This window comes from Podarcis gaigeae (assembly GCF_964106915.1).
Source record: "Podarcis gaigeae genome assembly, chromosome: 14".
Lineage (NCBI taxonomy): Eukaryota > Metazoa > Chordata > Lepidosauria > Squamata > Lacertidae > Podarcis > Podarcis gaigeae.
The window spans coordinates 21,649,200-21,667,568 of NC_139690.1; the positions used below are offsets into that span (position 1 = coordinate 21,649,200).

At 42.0% G+C, this 18,369-nt stretch overlaps 1 protein-coding gene across 2 annotated transcripts in view; it reads left to right on the forward strand.

Annotated features, from left to right (window-relative positions):
• Positions 1 to 18,369, forward strand: part of ADAMTS17 (ADAM metallopeptidase with thrombospondin type 1 motif 17) — a 170,356-nt gene that overhangs the window by 110,845 nt on the left and 41,142 nt on the right. The window contains exons 14-17 of one of the 2 annotated variants that reach the window (XM_083713075.1): positions 150 to 277; positions 3,274 to 3,394; positions 6,406 to 6,480; positions 12,937 to 13,017. In XM_083713075.1, coding sequence (XP_083569201.1) covers positions 150 to 277; positions 3,274 to 3,394; positions 6,406 to 6,480; positions 12,937 to 13,017 — 405 coding nt within the window. The remainder of the gene's footprint in view (positions 1 to 149; positions 278 to 3,273; positions 3,395 to 6,405; positions 6,481 to 12,936; positions 13,018 to 18,369) is intronic. The other variant, XM_083713076.1, reaches the window with a different exon arrangement.

The window sequence follows — 18,369 nt, forward strand, 5'->3', positions numbered from 1 at the left end:
ACTGACAGTTTGCATTAATTGAGTACCATCTTATCTGTTATATATCATATACCTGTCCCAATAATTTTCAAGTGCTTTGGGTACATGATATGACTAAAGTCAATATTCTTGCATGGTGTTTTGTGTGTATGTGTGTATTTGTTTTTCAGATAAGCCCTGTGAACTTTATTGCTCCCTGTTTGGAAAGGATTCCCCTGTGTTGGTGTCTGACAGGGTAGTTGATGGTACACCATGCGGGCCTTATGAGACTGAACTCTGCGTTCATGGCAAGTGCCAGGTGGAGTAACTTTTTTCTTATTCTCTCTAAGCAATAATATTTGCCTTGTGCATGACTTAACTATGGAAGATGATAATAATGAGGATGATATGTTAAGCTTCAGCAAAGGCATGTCTCTTGGGAACGGCTAGCGGGCAGCATAAAGTGTGTTCAGGGAATTGCTAGAATTGCTAGAATTGTGACTATGCTTAGCTGTGATTACATCCTGTTGCAGCACCACATGGCCTCAGTTTTCAGGTCGAGAACTGTTTATTTGAAAATACCCCCACATGAAAATTATGCCCCTAGGTCACATCTTCCTGCTGCAGTGAGAATTCTTGAAAGCTAGAAGAAAGGTGAATTTGCACAGATGGCGCAGTCTTTTAAAATGCAGGATATGAAGACGTTTTCATATTGAACCAAAGTTCACCTGACCATATATATGCAAAGCTAGGTTTCTATGCTAAGCATATTTTTTTATTATTATTATTTCATTTATCCTACAAGATTTATATGCCACTTACATCCTCAACATGTTTTTCAAAAAGAATGGGGAGGGAGAAACAGTGAAAACCAACTATTTAGAACGTAAAAAAGTGTGAGTGTTGCCACCCTAAAAGACTGTTTTGTTTTGTTTTGTTTTTTACAAATGCATTGAGGTATTATGTTGCACCTGTAACAGTGCCGGTTTTATAGATTGAAGCAGCCAAGTGGGCGTGTATGGGGTAAGGCAATCTTGCAAGTAAGCAGGTCCAAAGGTATTAAGGCAACGTTTCTCAAAGTTGGGTCTACAGCTGTTGTTGTATTACAAACTCCCATCATCCCTGACCACTGGTTCCTGCTAGCTAGGGATGATGGAACTTGTAGTCCAACAACCGCTGGGAACCCAAATTTAAGAAGCACTATATTAAAGGCTTTATATACTAGTAACAACACCTTGAATTGGGACCAGTAGCACATTGGCAACTAGTGCAGGTCTCTGACCAGAGGTGTTATATGCTGACAGGGTTTCACTTCTGTCAGCAATTGTAGCAACTGTAGCATTCTGCACAAACTATAGCTTCCAAATCAAGCACAAGGGAAACCCCAAATGGAGCGCATTGCAGTAACCCAATATTGCATGATGATGTGCACTTGGTATATAAGACTTGAACAGCTGGAGGTGGTTAAGTGATGTTCTTCAAGGGTATTTGCTCAATAGCTCAAGCTTCTTCTGGGGGATGTCTAGTGCATCCTCTAGTTTCTTTGGATTCTTGTGGCTGCCAACTTGGTCAACTCCTAGGTACACCCCAACCTTCTCAAACACCATTTGCTAACATCTAATTTATTGACACAATTTGGGGTGTTGTTTTTAATCTGTAAAGCCCTCAGTGACCTGGATGTAGGCTACTTGGAGAACTATCTGACCTCGTTGTAAAAATATACCCTAAGTAAGCAAAACACAGTTGCCTGCATTTCTTGCACACAGGTGCGCGCACACACCTTCTTTTAATAGGCACGGGCATTTTCTTCTTGATTCAACTGTCAGTGGCATAGCGTGGGGTGCAGGGGGGCCCGGCCGCACCGGGCACAACATCTGGGGGTTAGGGTTAGGGTGCGCAAATCCACGGGTTAGGGGGCGCAAATCCACGGGTTAGGGGGCACAAATTACTTGCCTTGCCCCGGGTGCTGACAACCCACGCTACGCCACTGTCAACTGTTTCCACCACTGATCATTATTCTCTACTTTATACAATAATTCTCTCTTTGTAACATCCCAGCTGGTTGCTGAATTCAATAATAGCATCTTTAAATACTCTAAAGTTCTATGTGAGTGTTGGAAAATATCCAAAAACAAGAATGATTTGAGAATCGGGTTAGAACAGCAATGTTTATTAAGAGCACCTCTAGCTTCCCCTCACCCCAAGTTTTGGAATCTTGCCTCTTGTACAGTATTCTTTTTCTTTTCTTCTTTACTTGCAAAATGTAAGCCCTTTCCCAATGGAGTTTAAAAGTTTCTGAAAAGAAGGGATTTAACAACATCTAAATTTCTGTAACAGCCATCACAGATGTTTTGCAAAAGGCAGTCACCCAATATCGTAAGGCAGTGCTCCCAAGACAACAGCTAAATGGCCCTGATGTACATGGGAGCCAAAAGACACTTAGGATGCCGTCCAAATCCCTGACCAGCAGTGGCAGGGTTTAATGGAGTATAGTAGCCACTGCCTCATCCACAGCCCTTCCACCCGTGCCAGGTGGGGGAGGGGGCAGGAGAAAATGTAGTTCCATTACACCTGCACTGGAGTCTAAGGGCGGAGGAGAAATTTGATGCAGTTTGCATTTAAAGGCAAAGCTGCCTAATTTATACTTTCCAAAACAAGCAGAACACAGTCATTTTTTTTAAATTCTACAAAATATGCAATGCAGTTCTCCATGTGTACATAAATGTATATACAGTACTAGGGTAAATTGTGTGTGTAAATGCATATCATAGTGAAAATAACATACAAGCATTCATATTGGGGGGGCTTTTTCTTACCGTGAATTTCAGTTTACAGATTGGGGGAATGATATTCCTGATAGGGATGACTCCCCCCTTCTAGAGACAGGCAGGGTCTTCAGATTCTTGTGTCCTCTTCAGGGGGGAGGAGTCATCCGGTCTCTCCATACTGAGTGGCAGGCACTTAAGCAGAACCCACAAGTTCACAAGGGAGGAAAACACTCATATACACCGTAAGATATTAGGTGAAAACACAAAACTAACGCTCCAGAACTCCTCCCCATACCCAGCTGCAACCAATCACAACCTCCACCTAGGGTTGGCAAATGCTGAAGTGAATGAGGCCAGAGAAGGGCAGAATGTTGGAAAGATTCTCATTGATTTTTTAATAGATCCATTTTGCAATTTCCCTTTCTAACAGCAACTTTGGCCCTACCCAACAACACCTCTTCTAACATCCAGTCCCATGCTTAATCAAAACATACCCCTTTGCAAATATTTTCCATCAAAATAACGAAGAACCTCTTGTTACCATTAGAAAATCGGCTGTGATGGGATCATCGGATCAGCTGCCAAAGAAGATCGTTGCGGCATCTGCAATGGAGATGGCAAAACCTGCAAAGTGGTGAAAGGAGACTTCAACCATACTAAAGGGATGGGTGAGTAGATACTGGTCAATCTCAGTAGCTTGGCATGGGAGAAGTGAAATGCAAAAAAAGGCTGTGCCTGCAGAAGTTAAGGCATGTGCTGCATTTTGAGGGCAAAGTTAAGAAATTCGACCTGTCAACAGCAATGTGATACTCAGCTTGATACAGGTATTGACTGAAGTCACTCAATTTTGATTCAGACTTTGCGGTTTCAAGACACTCTGCCCCAAAGGTCTTTACATCCCAAGGCTATTGCCTTGCGCTGTCAGATTTCAGAAGGATAGCTTTGAATCTACTGGTCATTATTGTTCCCTGTGTGCTTCCATCTTGTTTCACAATGAACAGATGCATAGTCCAAAGCTCATGCAGATCAAGAGTGAAGACAAGTGGCAGACAAGGCATGCTGTGAACTACCATTTAGAATAAATGCGTGTGCCTGCCTTGCCACTGTACTATGAACATGTGATGTTCTGATTTTCAGCCCTTGGGTGGCCATGTGTCCTACTTTATAGACAACATTCCTCCATCTAAAGGAGTTCCAGAGGACAGTCCTTCGCTTCAAGGTGCCGTCTGTCTGGTTCAAGGTAAAGAACCGTAAGAAAGCAGAGGACTTGAAATTGCCCAGCAACAGTTAGCAGGCCAGGCATAAAAATAACTTGGTCAGTCTTTTCCACTGTGGTGAGATGTATTTCTATGTTGATTATAATAACTAAAACAGCATGTACATGTTTTATGCAAATCTATGTGCTCTTTTTTGGCAATGCTCTACCCCCCACTTTCATTGACACAATCGTTTTAATTGGTTGGTGCACAAGGAACAATCTTGGCTAGGGGTTTCAAAGAATTTCCAGAAATTGTTATGGGTTGTTGATTTATTATGCTAATATTTTGGTTTTATTATTGCTGTTGTTAGGAACAGTGTATGTGAAACATGTTTTTGAATACTGAACGATGTTTTCTGTTTTATTAACTGCTTTGGATCCCCTTTGAGAAGGGGAAAAAGTAAGGGTACAGTTCTTTAAAATAATAAAACAATTTATAAAAATGAGATCCATTCTCTTGTGCATTTCCCATTCATTGCAACAAAGCTCGTCTGGGGTTAACCATTAAGAGTTGCAGTGTTTGGCATAATCCTAACTTGGGGCATCTGGCATGACTACTAATATCTCCAAGGTGGGCCAAGGACAGACTGTGAAATAGCATATCAGAATTTTATTTATTTATTTAGGCTACTTATGAATCACCTTTCCTTCAAAAAGAGCTCAGGGCAATGTGCGACAAGCAAAAATTTAAAATGCAATTGAATATCAGTTCAAATAGAAGTTCTACAAGTAGAACGGGTTGAAATACTGCATGAAGCTACATTGGAAATAACCAAGTGGTGGAGGAGGGCAGGGGTGTGTGTGTATGTGAACCATTTCACCAGTTCAGGTACTACATTCTTGAAGGATGGCGGCATCATGCTTCCTTTTTTTTCCTTAAAAAAATTAATGCCATAATTCACAAGGACAGTGATCGGTGGCAGTGATGGGGGGCCTTTGGCATCCCCTCTGGTGCTGTGGTTAAAGGTGGTGGCAGCTAGAACCGTTTAATATTTTTCTGCTCTTAATGATCACTTACCTTCTTGCCTGTGAGTAGCGGTTGCAGCCTGACACGGCACCTCCTCTTTCACCCAGACACGCAGCGCTATTTTAGAAAGTTTCCCCATCATTAATAGTTGGTTACTGCTCTAACCATTTCTTTTCAGCTTGCCGGGCTTTCCTGTAGTCTTGTGATGGTTGCCGTTTTCGGAGCCAGGAAGGAATTTTCCTTGCTCTGCAGGTTTCGCCTTCCCCATAGCATTAGTCACAAGTTTGGCGGTTTAGGCCTTGGGCGGTATCCTGTGGTTTTTCTAATCGGGGTGTGGTGAAGTGGTGATTCACCCACCCCTATTCCCTGTGGTGGTGTTAACTGGGTACCAGGTAGAGGGGTCTGGAGGGAAGTGTCTGTCCAAAGAGCCAACTGCGTAGGCCTAGCGGGCCATAGAGCTTCCCTCAGCGATAGGGGGCCATCCACGTAAACCTGCGTTTTGCAGTGGTAAAGGTAAAGGGACCCCTGACCATTAGGTCCAGTCGCAGATGACTCTGGGGTTGCGGCACTCATCTCGCTTTATTGGCTAAGGGAGCAGGCGTACAGCTTCCGGGTCATGTGGCCAGCATGACTAAGCCGCTTCTGGCGAACCAGAGCAGTGCACGGAAACACCGTTTACCTTCCCTCCGGAGTGGTACCTATTTATCTACTTGCACTTTGACGTGCTTTCAAACTGCTAGGTTGGCAGGAGCAGGGACCGAGCAACGGGAGCTCACCCCGTCATGGGGTTTCGAACCGCCAACCTTCTGATCGGCAAGTCCTAGGCTCTGTGGTTTAACCCACAGCGCCACTCGCGTCCCTTGCAGTGGATCCACCTCCAAATAGACCCTGTCATGCCTCAGTTCCCCCAGCAGGGGGGGGCTGAGAGGGATACACGCCCAATGCCTATGCCAAAGCTTCCTACAGCTTAAATCAATAAAGTTGTGGCCGTTTAAATCCCAGACAGTTGTTGTGTCCATTCATTTTACTCAGCAGTTAGGCGCGCCGGGAGGGGGGACTGCGGCTGGGCACGCAATGTTAATTGCTGCTCTTTTATTTTGTGTTATAATAGAATGTGTTGCCTTTTAAAATATATAAATGTAAACTGTTCTAAAAGTTATAATTGAACTTGGTCAGATATTTAAATTTTATAAGAAAATAATTCATTTTTAAAAATGCAACAGGTTATAAATTTTACTTATATTGCACAATTCTGCCGAATGCTGGCGCCACCTCTGCTTAGAGTTACACTTGCAGGCACTGTGTTGGATATAGCAAAAAGCTGTTTGGAATGAAACTGTGTAATATCTGCACACTGGGCTCCACTGAATGACCTCATATTTTGTGACTGCTGACTCATGAAAACAGAGTGAGTGTTGTAACTAAACCCATGCCAATTCCTTTCTTTTTCTCAGTATCCAATAGTCAATGTAAGAAGGTTTCCACGTGTGTGATGGCAAAGGCAAAGGGAGTCCCCAAGTGTTTCTCGTGTAAGAAGCCTGGTTGCTCTGTGTGGTGCTTCTGGGGTAGATGGTCTTTGGTGTTGGGTCTCTCTCTCTCTCTCTCTCTCTCTCTCCCCTCTGGTTGGATCAAAACATGGAAATGGAATTGTTCTAAAAGAAGGAAGAGCTGTTGATAAATGTGAAAGCCTTTTGCATATATACTCAGCACAACTTGCTGGGATTGCAACCAAAATGCACAAATCCCTTCTATATGAGGATCTTTTGGCTGTCCTCTGTGAAAAATCACATCTTAGGAAATTCATTATCCTTGTTTTTTGCCTTGGTCTTTCTGATGTAACGCTTAACCTTTAGAGTTGGCTATGTTTCAGCTGTAAGGGCTTATAGAACAAATAGGGTAAATTGCTAGATTATGCAGTAGTGAAGTGGCATAGTCAGAGGTGCAGGTTTATTTCGTGATAGTCACAGCCACACACCCTCACATCCATGCCCCTTCTAAGATTATACAAGAATGTAAGAACAACAACAACAACAACAACAATATTTATTATTTATACCCCGCTCATCTGGCTGGGTTTCCCCAGCCACTCTTGGTGGCTTCCAACAAAATATTAAAATACAGTAGTCCGTCAAACATTAAAAGCTTCCCTAAACAATAAAAATAATGAGGGATGAATTGTAATAATCAATGCTGATCTCCATGGGTTCCCTTTTAGTTAGATCTAATGTTTTCTGAGCACATACTGTGCTTTGTCTTCTGTGATGTTCCATTGTACGTAACAGAACCTGCACACCTTATGTTTTCAGTATTCCTAAATGCTTAGCTTTGGAACATACAGTGGGGAAAGAGCTCCCCTTTCATGCTGATTAGCTGGAGACAGGGACACTGCTGCAGAAATAGCAGCGTATCTTTGATCCTCCCCCTGCCTTGACCCCTGCCAACTACACCACTGAGTTTATGCCTTTCACCTGAGCAGCCCAGTGAGTTTATAGTCCTGATTAAAGTTTGAGTGCACCATCTCTTATTCTATGCATCTGCCACACAGGTGAGAAGCTTACACAAAGCTCAGCAGAGAGCAGCAACGGAGGGGGTGCACTTTGCTCAAGGACACATAACCAATCTTATATATCCCCATTTGGGGTCTCCAAATGTGTGGGAGTGAGCTGGAATATTGAATGGAAAAGGGGAAAATAAGCATTATGGGAACCTGTTGCCTTCCAGATGTTGGACTGCTAGTTGTCAGGACCACATCAGCTTATACTCGCATGCTCCTTATTTGTTTTAATTATTTAAAAGCTTTTCTAAATCCACTTAATGTTTTTTAAATCTCTAAGAACTATATGCAATATAGAACACTGTTCATTAAAACAAAAATACAACATAAAACCAATAAAAAGTATAAAAGCAAATAAAACAAAGATTCGGGGAATTCATCTTAAAACAAGGCCCAATCTTATGGGTCGAGGAAAGCCAAGGCAAAAGGACAAGTCTTCACAAGATGTCTGACGCCTCTGATGGTTGCTGGATCACATTTGGCAGAGGGGAAGGGCATTCCGCAGTACAGGCAAAAGCAGAAAATGTCTGTTTCCAGGTCACCACCCTTTGATATACTGTAATTTCCCCAGATCTAAGTGATCTTACAGGCCTACAGAGGAGCAGGTAGTCTTTCAGGTAACCTGGTCCTGAATTGTTCAGAGCTTTATATGTTAGCAAGACCTTGAACAAGGTGGCTGATTGAAAGCCAGAGCAGTTCCCACAGCACAAATGCAGCATGTGCATGTCCAAATGCTCCATTCAGCAACCTTCTGAGGCTTATATTGCTTATCCCTGTTCCGTTCCCCCCATGCACGCACACAGGGTAGGACTACAGGCAGTCCCACATGCGCAAAGCCGCTGTGGGTGGGTCTGCTCTACTGGAAGTTTCTCTTTATGTTGCGCCAGGACTTTTGCATCCTACATTAGTGCAATAAGGCTTGTTTAGAAATTGGGTTTTCTTTTGACCCACGCAACTTGAAACATGAGGTGGAAAGGAAAGTTATTTGCAAGTTTTGCAGCACTTACAGCCACGGTATAATATCTGTTTCGCTGAAGAGATCACTTTCTAGAAAGATCCATACCAGCTTCTTCACTGAAAATCACACCAACATCTGGTTTTGGCTGGCTGGGGAAAATAGCTTTGCCTAGTAATAGAAATACTTCAACAACCTTGCTTCCTCCCCCCATCCCCTCTCCGGTACTTATTTCTAGCCTTCTCAGTGAAGATACAACAGGCTACCCTTCACATATTAATCTTCATGGTGACGAAAGTCTTGGTTCTCCCTTTATCCCTCCCTTCCTCTATCTCTGCTCAGGTGTCTCCTCTAATTTGACTTCTACCATATAATTTATATGCAGGATTCTCTTCAATCGCAGCTTTGCATTCCTGAAGCATTGATGTAATGCAGGCTATCCAGAAAGATCATTGCATGCCAAAAAGAGAGAGCGCTATTCCCGAGGTGGAGCATGCTTGTGTACAGTGCTATGAATTATCAAATGATGAGATGCTCCTTCAAAGCATCGTCCTTAGAACAAAAGTGCTCTCAAATTAATGGATGGATAGATGGATAGGACATGTAGTCAATAGTACCATCCCACAACTGCATATAGTTGATGTTGTCAAACCTGAATCATCAGAGCCTAGAAGAATAGGCTGGATACTGTTGAAAATATGGGATGTCATAATTCTGGCACTGGGATTTAAGTTGCTCAAAGTAAAAGACTTGTTGACCTTTCTGGTGGAGAAACTGCAGGTACTAAGTGCTGAAGGAAATGTGGCTTGCATATAATGGAAAAGGTATTCAAGGATACGGGGTTTTTTCAAATGTTGGCAAGCTTATTTCCATTAATTTATTAATCCCTTGTGAAGCAACATATGAATGAATTCTAAAGCTCAAGAGAGCAATAGTGGAAATGAGTTTGCATGTATCCGTAGTAGATTTATTGTATTCGCAACCGGATTAGATTTCTGTAATCTGTTGTTGCCAAAATCTCCAACTTTTTTATTTTTTTGTCCAAAGGAACATGCCCAAGAGTTTTACCATGAGCTCTTCAAAAAATTAGATTCAGGAGCATTGTACCTCTATTGGTGGCCAGCTGTTTCACATATTGCACTTTAATAAACCCAACAGAGAGCACCAGCCTATCCCAATTCTCTAGCTGTTTGCACCTGCAGGTGTTGTCAATCATCCAATTGCTACATCCACATTTTATATGTTCAGCTGTATGCTAGATCTGAGATTGGGCAATACCTTTAAAGAGCTATAGTTTGAGAGCTCTGCATACTATACTATGCATTGTTGTTATCATATTGTCCATGGGAGGCTGAAGCGTTGAAACTTGCCCCAGCTCAGCAAATGAGTTTATGGCTGAAACTGGAGCAAACCACAGGTGTCGTGCTCTTTAGCCACTAAATCTATATGCCATAATTCTTGAATGGTCCATGGAAACACAGTTCTATGGGAGTTCAGCCAGCAATGGTCCAAGGCAGTTGTGAAACAACACAACTACACTGCGGTGTCTGGTGCCTTCTGGATAGTCTATATTGATTGCACTTGAGCTTCTCTAAGAAACGAGCCCTATGGCCCAAAAAAGACACAGTAGCAGCTCAATGCATTATTAGCAAGCACATCAATTGAAATTTATAAAAATGCACCTGTGGGGTTTTTTGTTGTTGTTGAGGCCCCAGCTTGGAAGGAAGGAATTCTTACCCATTTCCTCCCTCTGTGGTCCCAATGAAATTACACCCCTCCCCAAATCTGCTATTGCCCTCCCCCAAATGGGAGAATGGAGGTGTGTGCCTACTACCAGCTTTTCTTTCTTTTACCAGTGTGGATGTCAATGCTGCATTGAACATCATGTCTACTGTGGCCAGAAGCTCATGGCTGTGCAGATATTTTGCCAGAGATGATAAAAACTCCATTGAAGGGTTGCTTTCCCACATGTTACATGTGGGCAAACAAACTTTGAAACAGAAGATCCAGTAAAGGCAAAGCAATCGTGATTTGTAGTAATGGTGCAACCAATACCAGAATTTGAATTACATTTAAATAAAATTCATTGGGTCACTTATCAAGCTTATGCATAAATGGCTTGGCTTTCCTGCCTAAATTACATTTTTAAAGTGGCCAAAAATAAAGAGGTTTTCTCTTGTAATGTGGGGAGTGGCCTGCATTTGAGAAATTCTTCTGCTGTGGTAGATTCCCTGCTTCCCTCTGAATGTTGAAATTGGTTGGATTTGTCCAGCAGGTTGAGTCATTTGATGCCACAATTTTAGAAGGATCTGGCTTGGAAGGCCTGGAGAGCCAGGGCCAGGCAAAACATAACTTGAATTAATTTTCTTTAAAAAACAATACAATAAGAAAACTTAAAGAAAACACATTGTAGATTTTGGGCATGTTCCAAGGTGGTGACAGGGTGTGATTGTCATGTGTGTCGTATTCTTGTAATAGTGTCATGTTATTAATCACTCATCTCCTATGTGTTCATGTCTGGTAGTCATTGTTGGTTGGGTGTGCGTGTCAGTGCATGAATTTTGGCAAAAGAGTTTTGCCATTAGAGAGTGTGGTGACTGCAGTATCATTTTAAGTCTTGAACTGGACAGCGCACACTAAAAAAACCGCCAAAAACCAACACCATACTATATGTTAAATGTCTGTTTGGTTTGACCATTATGGGTTACATTATTGTGGTAAAAGCATATTTAAACAAAAACCCACCACTACATGCAAGTAGGGGATAGGGGAGAAATCCTATTCAGTTCACACTTTAATGTGAACTTTAATTTTAATGTGAACTTGCCTAATTTGCACTTTGCAGAACAAAATGCACACAGAAACACTGCTTCTCTCTGAATTTTGCAATGCAGTTCCCTAACTAATGTATATATTAGGACAAGATGCAGATAAAAATGCATATGTTAGTGGGGGGGAAACATGAAAGTGCATCACAGGAGGAAAAATTGATTTAAAAAATGTATATACTGCATTAGGCAAAATTGCATGTTAAAATGTGTATCAGGGGAAAGGTGTATTAAAATGCTGGTGAATTTTTATGAGGGCTTAAAATTTGCAAACTGATAATGGAAGTGTAGTGAACTGAACATAAGATTGGAAAAAATGGGAAATGGTAAGAAATGAAAATTGACCCGTTTGTCCATCCCTACATGGCAAGACAATTATTATTGCAACATGTTTTGTGGTCACTAAACTGCTGCATCCATCCAGCTGGCCTTCACTGGTGTCTTTATACAGATCCCTGCTACCACTGTGTTTTCCGTTTTCCCTCAGGGGTGGGGTCAGGCTGCTTCTCTTGGTAACCTGACGAGGGGAGAAGAAAATGAAAAAGGTAATGTGCAGTCAAGGTGGGGAGATCCGGTGACATGGAAATGCAAATTGGGGTTAGGAGAGTGAGACAAGAACAAAAGGGGAAACTCAGAATGCACATTGAAATAGGTGCCCTTGGGTCATATCACTTTCCTACTTGTTGCCTCTAGCAGAGACCAGATGAACATGAGATCCCCACAGGTTTGGAGAAAGAAGGGTTTGCAATATATCATCTAGTGGGCTGACCCAACAAATACTTGATTGCTGCAGATGCTGCTGTTTAAAGGCCCATGATCAGTAACAAATGCTCTTGGACCTTTGCAAAAAGCATACCTGAGGGTTTGTTTTTTTCAGAGGTCATTCATACAGGTTAAACTATTAAATCAGCAGCTCTTCCTTTATGCCAGGCATGGAGCAAGAGTTCAATATACACGAGCAGGAGCTCAGCTCCCAAACCTGATCATTTGAAGACCTTCAGCACAATTGCTATTTCTTTTAAACAGACTTTGCTTACTTATTTTTTGTTTAATTAAAATTTTATCCCACCCATCCTTCAATGAGCTCAGGTGGCACACATGCTTCTTCTCCCCTCGTTTTATCTTCACAAAAAAATTGCAGTAGGTTAGGCTGAGAGGTGGGTAACTACACCCTACTTATAGACAGAGATATATGAAGCAGTTTCCTGCAAACAAAAATAGCAAACGAAATATCTGGTCAAGGAGGTGTAGCTGAAATACCAGGGGGCGTCTTACTTGTGTCAACAAGGTTTGTTGATTTAGGATCATAAGCCTATATCTGCAGCTCCTGGAGGAACCTGACATGTCTCTGATAATGTCAACATGCACAAAGTACATCAACGAACTAGACTTTTATTCATTGTAATCTCAGATGTGGAAGCACATTTAAGATGCACCCAGAGATATTTTCTTCCTCCTCTTCAGGTCATATTGCATGACACTGAAACTTGAATGCCACATCATAACATTTCAAAATGTGAATTGGGATTGGCTTTTAAAAAATAAATTATGGAGTTCATATGTTAAATCACAAGTACCCAGTGTCTATTTTCTTATTTATTTGTTTTTTGAGATACTATGATCAGTGTGTCCTTTTCATTTGCCCCAGGTTACATTGAAGCAGCAGTGATCCCAGCTGGGGCTCGACGGATCCGTGTGATGGAGGATAAACCTGCCCACAGTTTTCTGGGTAAAAGAGAAAGAAAGAACTGGTGTCTTGATCTTACGCTTTTGTTTATGCTCGTACTTTGCTATCCTGAAATACAGCGAATTGTCTCCAGCGAAGAAATACTCAAAGTAGACCCATCAAAATTAATAGATCTAAGTTCATTGACTTCATTAATTATTGAGAGAGAGATTTGGTGAGATATTGGGAAATCATCTAATCCCCTTGTCTCCCTTTTGTAGGGATTCACAATGCTGGTTGCCCCAAGCAGTTTTAAACCTGGGCAAGAATTGTATCCACTCCCATCCACCTTTTCACATGTGTTTGCTAGGGGGAAAAGCTTAGGCTAAAATGAACCACGTACACTATGCTTTTTAAAGAAGTAAAAGACTTTACACACAAAACATCAAAAGTCACAGAAATGAGGCTTTAAACATGTTTCCATCCAGTGAGCTGAAAGATTTAAAAAGGAGGTTCCGAAATCGTTTTCAAGAGAAAATAATTAGTTACAATCTCAGAAACAAAACATGCAATCCTCATGTTAATGAAAGAAAGCAGATTGTGTGGATCTTCCTGTTGGGAAGATTTACCACTTGGAGTTTGGCGAGCTGGAAGCCAGAGATGGTCCCTGCTCTTATATCTTCATTCTTCCAAAAGAAAGAAGTGGACTAACCTGGGAGAGAACAAAGACTACAAGTGCTTCTAAGTAGCTCTGAGGGGAATGAGGTCCTAACCAGGTGACTCATTGAAGCTGCTTCAACTTAACCCTTTCATGGGCCCAGTGTGAGGCAGAAACTATCCCATATTAATTTATCTGGGTCTTCTCCAAGTTCAACTAACTTGGGATACAACTCAAAGTAAGAGAGGAAGTAATATTGGTTTCTGTAACTAGCTGTCATGTGCCATTGCTCTTTGATCTCCAAACGTTCCAAGGGCTCCTTTGTGAGTTGATTTTAAGGGCAAGTGATAGCTACAACTGTAATTGTTTAAACATTATCATTACCAGTACCACTGTTACTGAAAGCTGGGACCTATATCAGAATGCTGTAGTGTTTCCTGAGGTGCCAAGGTGTCCTCTCTTTGGACCACTGTATTTCTGTGTTTGGGGGAATTCTCTGTTTAAAGGGTTATCCCTCCTAGTTTAAAGATAAAAAGAAGCATAATAAAGGAGAGCAGGAGTTTCAGAGTTGACCCTGGACAGCAAACTGAGTAGGCACACAAGCTACCTGGCCCTTGTCCTCGCTGCTATAGTCTTTGTATTTCAAATTTAGTAGTTATTTTTAAATTTGCATCTGTACATAGGCATATGTAAATATGTGCCCGCCTTTGTGGCAATGCATTTCTTACTTCCTTTCTTCAATGTATAAGTAGCCACCCTGGCCTTTCCTCACTCCCTGCTCAGTGCTCTTGTTAATGATACCAGGCAGTCATGCCCTCCTGTTCAAGTGTTTCTTTTTCAACTACCACTCAACATTCTGTGGCTACTGAGGCACATCTGATACTGAAGCAACTCAAGCCTTCTACTCCCCCATTCACTCCACATAAAAGTTTTCCATTTGACTTTTCCAACAGACACTCTTGGACTCTGGGGTTTGGTTGGGGGGGATAAGGGGGGGGGAGAGAGAGAGAGCCCAGCAACACTTTTTTGTGTTCTGCAACTGTTGAGGTCTCCCTGAATATTTTGGTTCCTCCCTCCTTGTTTTGGCTTCATTTGTGTCTGCACTCACCACCTGAATTCACCATAATAGGGTGTGGTTATTGGCATCCATGTACACAACAGTTTTACAGAGTAAGAAGAAGATGACATGTCCCAAGAACCTTACAAATTTGACAGAGGAATGGGAAAGGGTGCATAACTGTGGAATGCAATTCCATGGGACAGCAAACAAACCGCATCCCTTATGGTTTCAAACAGGCCTTAGGTAAAACTTGCCTTCTTACCACTGCCTTTTGCCACTGGTTAGATGTGAGCTACAGAACTTCCGCCTTCTGCCTGGTTTTGATATTTTTAATATGCTGGTTTAGAATTGGTTTCCTTCGATTTTAGTAATGGTTTGAAATATTGTATTGGGGTGTGTGTGTGAGAGAGAGAGAGTATGCTATTGCCTTAAACTGTGTTTTCTTGTATGTTTGACGCATGGCTGGCTTTTGGAAGCTTTTTCTTGAAAAGAGGGCATTCAAATATATTACATAAATTTATGATGATAAACAGGGCAGGGGGTGTTCTTTCGGTTCAGTTGCACTGTCACCTACAATCCCTACAAGGGGATTGGTCTAGACTCTAGGAGCTTGTAATCCTCAAAGAATGGTGAAGCTAAGCAAGTGTGGGGTTCATCAATACATAGGTGGAAGCACCACATCTGCCCTTCTGAGCTTTCTAAAGGAGCAAAATGTTCCTAATAAATAAATGGGTATGATATAGGCTGCACATCAAAATGCTTGTCTTAACTCGTGTGTGATCTCCTCTATGTCCTGTGGCTGATCAAAGCCCCTTCTGTGCTGTCAGTTGGTGCAGTTGCAAATGTGAATAAACCCTGAGGTGACAGAGATATGCTATGTTTTTGGGGAGATGGTGACAAAATTGAATACCAAAAAAAACTTCGACTCTGCAACCTTGGATTACGCAGGTCAACACATTTGTTGTTCTTTTTGTCTATGCAAGAAGCCTCTGATCAATAGAAATGGTCAACCATCTCTCTGGCTTTTGTAATTTCTCTAGTCTAGGCATTGCCTATTTCATACCTATAAGAGCTAGAGACTTGTCATTTTTAAAATGGGAGCTGGGATGCTCAGGAAGCTGCATTCTACAACAAATACAACACTTTTTTCAGGTTCGTCTCCTCCAGGAGGCTGAGTAGCATCCAAGATTACAGTGTGCCATTCTTTGATCTCTTGCCTGCTACTGCTTTCATTTCTGCTTACCCGGCAGCCAGTTTTGTGGACTAAAATTACGCCTACACGGAAGACTTTGACATAGCAAAGCTTTGGAGAACAATGACTGCCAGTGTTCTGGGGCATTGCAAGTCCTGCTTTTGGAAGCCAGCATTTTTATTTGTCTTGGTTGGATTAATTTGGATGCTTACTGCCAGTTGAGCTTTGTCAGATGTCACTTAGGGTGAAGACAGACATAATGTAGCTCAAATTGCATCTGCAGGGCAAGCTGGCCTAGGTGGCAGTCCTTTTTCTGTGGCTGGTCCTTTTAAAAAAAAAAAAAGACTGAGTGCTTCAACATTCATTTATCTTTACAATAATTTGTTGTCAGATAGATAGATAGTTCAGTTCTTTATTACAATCACAGAACAGCCACTAAATTGCATCCAAACAAATGCAATTTTGCAATTTACAGGCCAACAGATAATATTTATTTATTCATTCATTCATTCATTCATTCATTCATACCCCGCCCACCTGGCTGGGTTTCCCCAGCCACTCTGGGTGGCTTCCAACAAAAGATTAAAAATACATTAAAACATCAGTCATTAAAAACTTCCCTAAACAGGGGATTATTACAAATTAAACACATAGCAAAAAAACCTAAGATATGTGTGCATTGTCATATGTTCACTGTCATGCTTAGGATGGATTACTGAGCACTACCATAGTTAGTAAGGAGTTTTAACCATCTAGTTCCTAGTAGCGCGGGTGGTGCTGTGGTCTAAACCACTGAGCCTCTTGGGCTTGCTGATCAGAAGGGCAGCAGTTCGAATCCCCACGACAGGGTGAGCTCCTGTTGCTCAGTCCCTGTTCCTGCCAACCTAGCAGTTCGAAAGCACGTCAAAGTGCAAGTAAATAAATAGGTATCACTCTGGCGGGAAGGTAAACGACGTTTCCATGCACTGCTCTGGTTTCGCCAGAAGCGGCTTAGTCATGCTGGCCACATGACCCGGAAGCTGTACGCCGGCTCCCTCAGCCAGTAAAGCGAGATGAGCACTGCAACCCCAGAGTCGTTTGCGAATGGACCTAATGGTCAGGGGTCCCTTTACCATAGTTAGTAAGGAATTTTAACCATCTAACTCCTAGTAATGCATGCTGGTACATAAAATTTTGCCAGTTTTGTGGTAATTTCATTAGCAAAATCTGACAAGAGGAAGGAGCTGTAAAAATGATCAGATCTCTGTGGGAAATTAATTAAAATAGGTGTGATGTATAAGGAGTAAATGTCTTTATAATATGGTGTACAGTTGTTGTTTTAAAAGTAAAGGTCAAAGTGCTCCAAAAATGGGATGGCAAAAATTTGGGGGTGGGGGGAGGGTTGGTATCATGATGGGCCAGCTAATCAGCACAACACAGATCCTGTTTATGCTTCAGATGTGCAGAACTGTTTATTTTTTCCTTTTAGGGCTCTAGTTTTGTGGGTTTTTTCAGACTGAATGCAGCAAAGGTGCTTTCAGAACAACCCCACTGCGCTGAAATTATTCCATCTGACTTTATCCTGAATGTGAAAAATCATACAGTGGTTTTGCTTGCTGTTGCTATAAACATATTCAATGGGCCTGTGTATTAGATGTGCCTGCCAAAATATCTCTCTCTCTCTCTCTCTCTCTCTCTCTCTCTCTCTCTCTCCCTCTCTCTCTCTGTGTGTGTGTGTGTGTGTGTGTTTTGAAGGGATGTCTCTTTGTCCTATGTTGATAACATTGCTATCATAACGTTTTTTTAAAGCAACAGCAACAAACTTTCTTAAAACACACCCTTTTTTTCTTTTGCTATTTGCTCACTGATATGTCCAAAAAAACAGGCTTTGGAACCATGCTGATAAAGTTGCCCTGCCCATATTCAAATAAATCTTTTATCCTGCTCCAATAAAACCCCAGCTGGACACAGTGGAAATGACTGGGAATTGCTGCTTGCAGTTTGCCTGGCAACCACAAAGCCTTTTTCTAAATCCCTCCATCTTTCCCCCCAATTAGATGATAGCTTACCTGTGGATACCACAGTGGTAGTAGCAAAGATGGGCAGCTATGTTTCAGTCCAGAATCAAGATGGAGATGGAGCATGGGAAGAGAGAGGAAATGCTACAAAAGTTACTAGCCTGCAAAAAGAATTACTGGTCTGCTGGGGGCTGGCAGAGAACAGAGGAGGAATGGAGAGCTCCCTCAAGCAATTTTTGTGTTGGGGTGGGGAAGAAATTCAGTTCAGTGCACATTTAATTTGCACTTTCTGAAACAATACAGTGGTACCTCGGGTTACAAACACCTCGGGTTACAAACACTTTGGGTTACAGACTCCACTAACCCCGAAGTAGTACCTCAGGTAAGAACTTTACCTCAGGATGAGAACAGAAATCGTTCACTGGTGGCAATGGGAGGCCCCATTAGCTAAAGTGGTACCTCAGATTAAGAACAGTTTCAGGTTAAGAACGGACCTCCAGAACGAATT